The sequence below is a fragment of the Notothenia coriiceps genome, unplaced genomic scaffold (genome assembly GCF_000735185.1).
Source record: "Notothenia coriiceps isolate Sejong01 unplaced genomic scaffold, NC01 NC01_scaffold00002623, whole genome shotgun sequence".
Taxonomy (NCBI): domain Eukaryota; kingdom Metazoa; phylum Chordata; class Actinopteri; order Perciformes; family Nototheniidae; genus Notothenia; species Notothenia coriiceps.
In genome coordinates, this window is record NW_011335324.1 from 17717 (window position 1) to 27606 (window position 9890).

Here is a 9890-nt window from a genome sequence, read left to right on the forward strand (position 1 = left end):
GTACCCTCCCGCCCCCCTAATGGAAGCGCAACGGACGCTAGCCGTGATGAGCCGAATGTAGTGGTCTGCTTGTTGTAGGCAAGACTGTGAGTATTTCAACGTGTTTAGACTAAGTCGGATGTAAGAAGTCTGTCCAAAAATATACCTTGTGCGGACGTCGTCTGTTTGGTTCTCGTCTTCTTAGAGAAACAAGGACGTTGAGGAAGTCTCAGAGAAAGGGTGTTCTCTCCCCTGTGTACAATACATCATTTGCGGTACTTCTTCTCCTTCCTGTGTACAACTAATGCTTCTTGCTGTGCGCGCTGTGGAGAGGACTAAGCATGGCGTGTGCGGTCTGGTGCTCTGTCTCGCGCCGTGTACAAGTGTGATGCGTCGCCGCTGGGCAGCGTCAGCGATGTTTTCGTTTGAGCGTTGCTGTCCCGGGCTGTGTACATACTACATCTTCTCTGTACTCTTCTCCCCTGTGTACAACTACATCGTTCATGCTGTACGCTGTGGCGCCCTCTCTCTCGCTGTGTACAACTGGGAGGGACATGCGTTCTCTGTCGACTTTTGTGCGGGACTAAAACGGCTGATTGTTAGTCCCACTGGAAGACTTCTCCTGCTTTCGGTAGGAGATATAGACTAAGAGTAGAGATGAGTTCGATGCAGTAGGTGGGCGTGGTTGACTCGTTTTGAGGAGAGCAGAAGCGTTGAGCTAGACTGACGAGCGGGTGGGGGGGGCGTGTGGGCAGGGGTAGGGGGGGCAGTACGATGACCAAAGCGAGAGGAGATCATGTGGGAGGTAATATGGACTTATGAACTCATGGGAGTGTGAGGTGGGCTTGACGTATGGCTCGGTCAAACAGAAGATACGGTGGGCAGGAGGAACCGAATAGCGTAGAGAGAAGCCGTTCCCTCTTAGGCACAAGCGGCGTCACCTTGACTCCCACAAATTATTGATGGCGGTCGCTAGTAGGACAAGCGAGGGAGCTTAAGTATTATAGTGTGAACGTAGTGATGGGTCCATAACTGGTCGGGGTCCGGGAGGAGAGAGCGAAGGATGAGTGGAGTGAGGGGGAGCGGGGCACGGTCGGTGTGGACAGGGGGGGGACTTAGGAAGAATGATAATGGCGAGTGAACGTGTGGTCGATTACATGTTGTTCGGTGTCAGATATTTAGTGTGCAACGTAGACAAAAATGGCTACATACTCATTCCTAACTGTCTTAGTCAGGAGCTTTTTCTCGAAGATTGAGTAGAGATGTCGGGAGGGGGCTGCGTTTGTCGGATCGGTCAGAGGGCCAGCAAGAAACCGTTCGTCGGACGCGTAAGAAGTTTTATGCAAGTGGATGTGTGCATTTAGTAGCAGGTAAATTGCTCTCTCTCACGAGGATGAGTTTCGTCTGAAGTTTTGGTGTCAGTACTTTATGGGTTGGTCCGTAAGGATAGACAACACATCGTTCGGGTCATCTTGTTGGTAGTTTAGGATGTCGACTAGGTATAGGTCCTCAATCTTGCGACCGTACCTAAGTGGGTCTGAAGTTGCATAGGATGATGAGTAGTTGTTAAGTTTGATTTCATTTGTGGTTATGATAACGTCTATGAGGTCGATTGTTCATAACTATAAAGGGTCATAATGAATATATCACGTAAAAAAATAAGAAACAATAGGAATTAAGATATGAAAAACTGCTTATTTACGGTGGAATAATAGTGGAAGCGCGGAGAGGGACTAGCGTGCCCTGCCCGATGAGGGTATGGTCGATACGAAGGGTCGGAGGCGAAGATCTGAGGTGTGGGGTTAAAACGAAGTAACACACATGACGTTGCAGTATAGTGCAAAAGACGAAAAGCATACGAGAGAGATCGAGCGTCTTATTTATTGTTTTACAAATTTTTTGCAGTAAGAAGACTGTTGGTCCCTTATCACCTGAATCTCCTCCTAGAGCACCATTGAGTTCTTTTTAACCAAATGTCTCTCAGAGGGGCGTGGGGAGGGGCTCCTTATTTTCATCTAAAGTAACAGACAGAGAATCAGCACTTTGGAAACAGGGCTGAAACAGAGGGGATTATGGGTAATGCTGCAATGATCTGTTTGGTGTTTCAGCCAATCAGAGACAGGCTCTGGATATATCTGAGACCTGTGATATATTGATGAACAGTATGATAGGGGACCTTTAATACTCATGAGGCAGTTTCTCTGCCAGTGCAGAGGTCATGTGATTGAGCAGCTCCTCCCTGATGCTCTCCTCTCTTTTCTGCAGCTCGTGGACGAAGTGGCCCTCGTTCTGAGACTCCACCTCCATCACAAGCTCCATCACCTGCCTGCGTATCTTCTTCAGCTCCTTCGGGGTCGTGTTTTCCTCAATCCGGAGCCTCAGAAACTCCCTAACAGCCATATAATTGAAATCTGGATTAGGCAATTCATCCCGGTGGTCTGCCTGGATGAGCACTGGGATGATGAAGCCTGCTGTCTCTGCTCCAAACGTGTTGATGGTGGTTAGGATCGCATTCATTATATCATGGTCGACCCCAGGCTTGGAGCCCGATGCTTGGACCACCAGCAGGAAGGCGTGAGGTCCCGGTCCGCACAGCTGGAGGCTCCTCAGAGCTTCTCTGGCTCTGATCTCCGGCACCAAAGAGGTCCCTAAAACATCCGGGGTCTCCACCACTACCACCTCTCTGGTGTCTATCACTGTGGATCTCCTGGTGCTCTCCATCAGAGGGCCCTTGGGTGCATGTTTCTTACTTTTGCCAAACAAAACGTCTGCAAGAGAGGTCCGTCCTCCCCATGTCGGCCCCAGAATGATCAGCCTCAGCCCCGGTTTACAGGCGCCGCTGCCGCTGGGCTCCATCTCTGACCCTGCAGAGGATTTTATAAGATGATTAATAAAGAGCTGCAGGAGGGAGTGCAAAAACCTGGAAATTAGTTAGTCTCAGATGTGGAAGAATCTTTTATTGAAATTCTTTAGGAAAACATTGTTAGTTGTTGTGAACCTAAAACACTTTTAAAACTAGAAAATGTAAACTGGGACATTTTAGATTTGTCTTGAATGCAACGTCATGGAGTTTATTTACAGTGTAACATTAGCTTTATATGGTTTATGTGGTGAGACTATTTTACTGAACAAATGTGTAAGTATCATACGTTCTGAAATAATCCAAAATCCAATGGAAAAATCCTATTGGCTTCTTCTGGGGGGAAACCAGGGAGATGCTAACTTCCAGGGAGATGCTAACTTCCAGGGAGATGCTAACTTCCAGGTTGACTTAAATCATCCCAGAAAATACGGATTTTTAGCCAAACTGGGCCAGAGTAAATTAGTTTTACGTTAAAATATCATAAATTCAACTGTAAAAAACAATAAAATGTATCAAAAAATGAAGGTGAACTCACCTAAGATGACAGCAATCAGCCACTTGAACTTGGTGGAAGACGCTGATGGAGAGGCAGATTTAATTATAGGCTTATAATGATCATGTAGCTTGAGCACTAACATACCCTCACTCCACTCAAACTGCTGTCAGCTGCTGCATTTCTGAGTCACTTCCTAAAACTAACATCCATTTCAAAACTGAACATCTGTTTATCTTTACTAAAAAAGACCATCTGAATCACTCAATGCAGAGTATCCAACACCTGTTTGAAACGTCATGCTAAGCTATTAAGCTAATGGCATGTAAAGCCACAGAGAACACTTTTTTTGAAAGTCTTATTGGCAATAAACTTGCTAAATTAAAAACATTAAAAAATACAAATAATATTAAAATAATAATAATACAAATATAAAAAAATACAAATAAATACAAATAATAATAAAAAACAGGTATATTAAAAATAATGAATACAAAATTATAAGGAATTATAATAATAAATAATAATAATAAAATAATACAAATTATAGTATCGTCTTTTGCAGGCAACTTACATCCTATGAAATGCCAAATTCGAGACAGCCATTTACACAGGCCCTGGATTCCTGTCACAAAAAAACAAAATAGCACATTCATTTTTGTATTTTGGAGCTGAAACGTTGGTATTCCTCTGGTTATAATAAACTTGATGACATACCACGAAGGGTTCCCACTAGATGGCTCACCCAGCTCCACAGAGTTGACACTCCTAAAGCAAAAAAACACACACATTCATTGATTCAAATGTCCAACCATAAACACAATAAATAACCGTACACAAACGGGACAAAGTGACCTCTGACCTCTCTGTGACTGAACTCACCCGTTAGAGAGCAGAAGATACGAATCGGCCACCTGATCAGAGCCGGCAGCGCTGCAGAGGAACAGAAAACTATCAGTGTTGAGGTCAGTGTTGATCCACTGGTGGTTTGGCTGACCATTTGAAAAGTAAACAAGCTGTTGTTTGTAGAAATGTGTGTTTTTGATCAGTAAGTGTGTGTACTGTACAGGCCGGTTAAATCATTGACACTGTCACTAAGAATGGAGGGAGATAAGCTGCTCTTATATCAGGAGTGTCTGGTCTGATGAAAACCATTTGTTAATTATTCACCAAAGTTTGATCTACTTTACATTTTAGAGTATTGACATGTCCGAGGGCACTGTTTCACTGATTCGATTATTTCCCATTATAAAACAGCAATGAAATGGCTAATGCTATATCACTCATACATATGCGGAAAATTATAATGCTATTTTGCAAATCAGCACACATTATGATTTTAAGAAAATCCCTTGTAACGGAGGTGATCTTTGGGGCCATAGATCTCGGCCTCCGTTACGAATTTTGTAGCTTTGTTGGTGGCGAAATGTATGTAGTGTGTGCATCTGTCTGTGTTTTAGTTTGTCTGTCTCTGTTTGCTGGTTTTATGTTGAAAAGTTTTCCCCTTCCCCCATGTCTGTTGCTGTTGATTGTGTGCACCTGGTGCCCTGTGTTGTCTCCTCCCCCCCACCTGTGTCTAATTGCTGATTAGTGTGTGTGTATTTAGGCTCTGTTTCCCTGTCTGTTAGGTAGCTGGTAGTGTGGGTTGAGATCCCTGTGGCTGGTGACGGTGTGCACATGTTCAGCCGGATTGAGGCTGTGAATCATTGTGTCTGATTTAATAAATGCCCACACTCGGTTATATTTGTGGACGTTCTGCCTCCTTGCTTGGTCGGGCCGCTCAATTGTCAGCTTCACATCCCCAAAGAGCCTTGGTACTTTATAGTTTCCAGAGTTGTTCATGAAACCATGTCCCGTCAGGGAAATAACATTGCTAACATAACAGGTATATGAATGTGTGTGTGTGTGTGTGTGTGACTGACTCTGAGAGAATCTGTAGAGAAGATACCCGACCACAGTGAAAGTTCCCATCTGCATGTTCCACCAGCCTAAGAGGGAAACACAACGTCAGTTATGTTGCACAAACTAAACGTTTAATTAATAATGCAAATATTAAATGCAGAATCAAGTTCTCTAAATAAAAATAACCCTTAGGTTGAATTCATAGCTTTGGGTGNTTTTAATTCGCTTTGCGACACTGAAAAACTATCCACGTGTTTCTTTATATTTAAATTTAGAGTCTGTCTCCACTTACATTTCCATTTCCCACCATTGTATGTTGTAAAGAGTTTATGTAAATTATATATAAAAGAGAACTAGACAGAATGGAAAGTAATGAAAAAAATGGATTGAGTGAATACGTCTGAAGTGTTATGTTACAAATCTATATATTATAAAAAGCCTTGATTGGATGTTTTCGAGTTCTAAAGTATGTTATGCATTTTGTAGTAATCTCACGAGTCATGGGAAAATGCCAATTTGTCACATGATGTAGACCACGTCGTAGAGGACTAAAACACTGCTAAAAATTATTCTGGCCATTTTGTGTGTTAGCAAGCAATGTAACCCTACTGTAATGTCTTTCTTTAGTTATAACCGTTTTTATAATTAGCACAAATCTGCTTGTATACAACACACTGAATTTTCAACTGACAAATATTGTTTTTCCCGCGTTTTCATAAAGAAATAACATTTAAGTAACTTGGAAGCAGCATAATACTAATTTGTGCACAACCAGCCAAACGCTTTTTGTTATATGTAAAACATTGGCTGGTGGTGCATTTCCGCCTATTGTGGGTGAAGTGAGTATTACAACAAAAACAACAACAACTAAAACTACAAATATCATTACACAAAAAAAAGAAATCAAGAGGTATTAGAAATTATTCTATGGAAAAAAATACAATTAAGGAATTCAAGTTATACTGGAAAACATATTTTTTATTGCTTCTTTCTAATTCACTAAAACAAATGAGAAAACAATTTAGATCAGACATAGAAAATAGTTTTTTTTAACATTTAAACATTTTTAATTAAACGTGGCAGTAATTGCAGACATTAGCACTGAACTGCACTGAACAAAGTTGCCTTAAAACAACATGTTTTATCTTATCAAGCCCCAACAGAAAGGTTTTAGATTTGTACAAACAGTATTTTGGTTCAACCCACATTTCCCAAAAAAACATGTAACCTGCTTTTAAAGTAAATCCTGAAATGTACCAGAATTTTTGGATTTTGAAAATAATCTGCTCATGAAGGCACCGTGAGGTTCATATTGAACTCCTCAGGGTCCGAGTTTCGCGATCAGAGCGTCCATCAGCTCCTGCTTCTTGGTGCCGGTGGTCCGAACCCCAAACTGTTTGCAGGCGTCCTTCAGCACCGGCACCGTCAGTTTTACCAGGGTGCCTTTCTGCACGTGGGCCCGCAGCTCGTCTTCAGATACCTCCACTTTGGGTTTCTTATCAGCTCCACCTCCGGCATCAGCTGCAGGTTAATCCATGGAGGAAACATTAAGATAAATCAGATTTTTAATATACAATACAGCACTAAATAAACACAGCAACAGTGACGTAAGGGCTGCACCATTCGGAAAGAATAACTAGTTGTGATTCCTTTATTTCAATAGCAATTTCAATAATTCATGATATTCACAAGGTGGATATTTTTTCAGCAGTATTCACATTATTAATAGCTGTATGAACTGTACCAACAAATATGTGTTTTGTTCAGTTGGTAGAATAGATTTTGAAGGTCATGATATCTTCTCAGCCCACAATACTTTAATTTGAACACATGTTTAGCCTTTAACAAATATCGTGTTCCTGCATTTTGAATATTGCAATGGTCCATATGACAATTTTAATAAAATCTGGTTAATTGTGCTGCCTTAATTTATGTTTTTCAACATTATTCAGTGCTGATGAAAGCCCTGAAGATATTGTATATTGCAGCAGAACAAAATAAACTTGTGATAAAAACAAGAATGTTAGTGTCTTTTTCTATGTATTGTACCCAGGTTAAGTACAGTATAGGGAGGGTGCCGTGAGACACTTTTGATTTCACTGTCCACTTAATAAATATAGAGTCTTTATACGTGTATAAAAGATACTTATATATGTATAAGTAAAAAATAGAAAGATACTGAAAGACGACGTCCAATTAATTGCGTTCTCTTAAAGCCTCTACCGTAGAACTATTTATATTTAAAACACGCATTATATACTGAATTGTGTGTTTGAATGCAGATGTCCTAAAGTGCTTTGAAAGGTTACAAAGACTGCAAAAGTGCTATATAAATGCACAACGTTTCTGTAGTGTCTCCGGCTCTGACCTGTCTTGCGTTTGGCTCCTGGTTTGTTCTCAGGGTTGTATCCGTTTGGGTAAACCAGATCCTTGAATTCCTCAACCAGAGGACCCAGACGCTGGTCGATCTGCTCCACCTTCGGCACTGAGGAAGGGGAGAATAAAGTGTGAGACGGAGGAACAGGAAGTTGTGGCAGCTATGAGAGGATTTCTTAATATCTGAATCTGAGTCTCACTGATGAGGTCCTCTGTGTTCTCCGGAGCGTCCATATCCAGAGCGAGAGCCTCCAGGTTCCTGTAGTGCTGCTGGATGACCGGGTTCTCAAACGCATCGCTCCTGCAACACATTACAAACAAATAACACTAATTATTACATATTATTTTTAAAAACACGTCGGGCTCCTGATCTTTTCCCCATAAAGACCTTCTCGCTGCATCCCTTACTTCTTACATGGCTTAGTTGAATACTCGATTCTGATTGGTCAATTGGTTTTCTTGTCTTTAGTGTTCCGTTGTCTACCGTGTGAGAGCAACATGGAGGATTTTAATATTAATTTTAAATATATTTGGAGAGCACAGTAATTTGCATGAATGGTTAGTGGCTGATGACAAGAGGGACAAGAAAACAGCAGAGAAGTAACGGGGCAGAAACCCTCAACACGGAGCTTCGGTCCTTTTTACGCAACGGTCCAGCCATAGACATCAAACGGCAAAACCTATTCAGTGTGCAGTTCCTTTGGCATTAGGGCCGGGGTATCTAGACACTTTCCAAGGTTTGACATAATGAATTACTACTAGTGCTGCCGGATGACCGGGTTCTCAAACGCATCGCTCCTGCATCACATTACAAACAAATAACACTAAATGAATGACGTCCTAATGAGCAGAGATGTCTATCCATAAGCCCCGCCCCCAAATAATTGTCTTTGTTTGTCCACCCCCTCTTACACTGTAAAGCATCTTTCAGTTCGTAAAAAGAGCTATATATAAATATAAGCTATTATTATTATTATTATTATTATTGTAAAGCACACCAAGGAAGGGAAACCAGTGCTCTGTGGGTTTGATTGTGAAAGTGTAAATTTCATTGCAAGGTTAAATACTTTCCTTCTCGCTGTCTTTTAATAAATCAAGTAATTAATCATAGAAAACACCAAAATGTAACTTTTCTTCTTGTATTTTATTCCTGTTTTAGCTTGTTTTTATTTGTAGTATTTGAATGCCTTATGTCTAGATGCTTTTAATGTTATTGTAAAGCACATTCAAATGGCCTTGTGTTAAATTATTATAATAAATAAATATATCTTGTCTCTGAAATCAACCAGCAATCGTTATAAATAATCGTCATTGGCATTTTTGCCGTAATCGAGCAGCCCTAGGGCATTATATAAATAAATAAATATACTTTTTGTTTAGTTAATGCGGCAAAAAAAGACTTTTTATTCAGGAACACTTCATCTAAAGTAATAGCACCATCGTATATTTTATTCCGAATAATTTTTAAGTATTTAAAAACTAACTTTTCCCCTGTATGTGTGCTTGTTTTATTTGTATTTAATTAACTGTGTGCATGCCTCTTTATTCAAAACACAACTGATTTCATTACTGTAACAATGCAAATTTGTAACCACATACTTTTCTCAGGATTTCATGCTTAATAGCTTCCTTAGTTTATTTCTTCATTCATTTAAAGTGCTCTATAAACTCAGAACTCTGTAAAGTACTGAAGCTGTGCAGCGACCTGTATTTGAAGCGCAGTTTGGTGACGATCTCCTTCATCTTGTCCACCTGTGTTTTTGAGGCCCACGGACAGCGGGGGGTATCGAGGGTCCGCAGGTCGTCAGCGTACGGCAGATAGATCATGTTGAAACCTGGAACAGAGACATGATTACAAATAAAACTGTGTTTGCATACATTTCCTATCACTGTTGATAACCAAGGAAAACCTTCCTGCCCAAAACCTCTCTGTAACAAATCACCTCTGGCTGGAAGAGAACTCTCAATCCATAGCTTCTGTCTCTTCTACATCAACATGTGTCCCCTCTTCTTCATGTCTCTTCTACATCAACATGTGTCCCCTCTTCTTCATGTCTCTTCTACATCAACATGTGTCCCCTCTTCTTCATGTCTCTTCTACATCAAACATGTGTCCCCTCTTCTTCATGTCTCTTCTACATCAACATGTGTCCCCTCTTCTCCATGTCTCTTCTACATCAACATGTGTCCCCTCTTCTTCATGTCTCTTCTACATCAACATGTGTCCCCTCTTCTTCATGTCTCTTCTACATCAACATGTGTCCCCTCTTCTTCATG

At 41.0% G+C, this 9890-nt stretch overlaps 3 protein-coding genes across 3 annotated transcripts in view; 1 reads left to right on the forward strand and 2 right to left on the reverse strand.

The window, feature by feature from the left end:
* The window catches only part of josd1 (Josephin domain containing 1), a 14101-nt gene extending 7336 nt beyond the window's left edge, over positions 1-6765 (forward strand). The window contains exons 4-5 of the mRNA XM_010797902.1: positions 5562-5566; positions 6747-6765. Coding sequence (XP_010796204.1) covers positions 5562-5563 — 2 coding nt within the window. The 3' untranslated portion in view covers positions 5564-5566; positions 6747-6765. The remainder of the gene's footprint in view (positions 1-5561; positions 5567-6746) is intronic.
* LOC104968263 (GTPase IMAP family member 4-like) lies at positions 2089-5319 on the reverse strand. Its single transcript, XM_010797847.1, has 6 exons — positions 5258-5319; positions 4218-4268; positions 4053-4103; positions 3910-3960; positions 3378-3419; positions 2089-2843 (listed from the first exon to the last, which is right to left on the reverse strand). The coding sequence occupies exons 1-6, from the start codon at positions 5310-5312 to the stop codon at positions 2158-2160; spliced, it is 936 nt and encodes a 311-aa protein (XP_010796149.1). The 5' UTR covers positions 5313-5319; the 3' UTR covers positions 2089-2157.
* Positions 6195-9484, reverse strand: LOC104968254 (X-ray repair cross-complementing protein 6-like). Its single transcript, XM_010797835.1, has 4 exons — positions 9319-9484; positions 7814-7914; positions 7606-7722; positions 6195-6758 (listed from the first exon to the last, which is right to left on the reverse strand). Exons 1-4 carry the CDS (start codon positions 9438-9440, stop codon positions 6559-6561), a joined length of 540 nt encoding a protein of 179 aa, XP_010796137.1. The 5' UTR covers positions 9441-9484; the 3' UTR covers positions 6195-6558.
* Between the last annotated feature and the right edge of the window lie 406 nt (positions 9485-9890).

Coding starts and splice junctions, on each gene's coding strand:
- LOC104968263 (XM_010797847.1), bottom strand. CDS start 5,312: ATGCAGATGGGAACTTTCACTGTGGTCGGGTATCTTCTCTACAGATTC. Junction 4,269..5,257: donor TCTCTACAGATTCTCTCAGA/GTCAGTCACACA, acceptor GTTCCTCTGCAG/CGCTGCCGGCTCTGATCAGG. Junction 4,104..4,217: donor TATCTTCTGCTCTCTAACGG/GTGAGTTCAGTC, acceptor TTTTTGCTTTAG/GAGTGTCAACTCTGTGGAGC.
- LOC104968254 (XM_010797835.1), bottom strand. CDS start 9,440: ATGATCTATCTGCCGTACGCTGACGACCTGCGGACCCTCGATACCCCC. Junction 7,915..9,318: donor AAACTGCGCTTCAAATACAG/GTCGCTGCACAG, acceptor AATGTGTTGCAG/GAGCGATGCGTTTGAGAACC. Junction 6,759..7,605: donor AGGAGCCAAACGCAAGACAG/GTCAGAGCCGGA, acceptor ATTAACCTGCAG/CTGATGCCGGAGGTGGAGCT.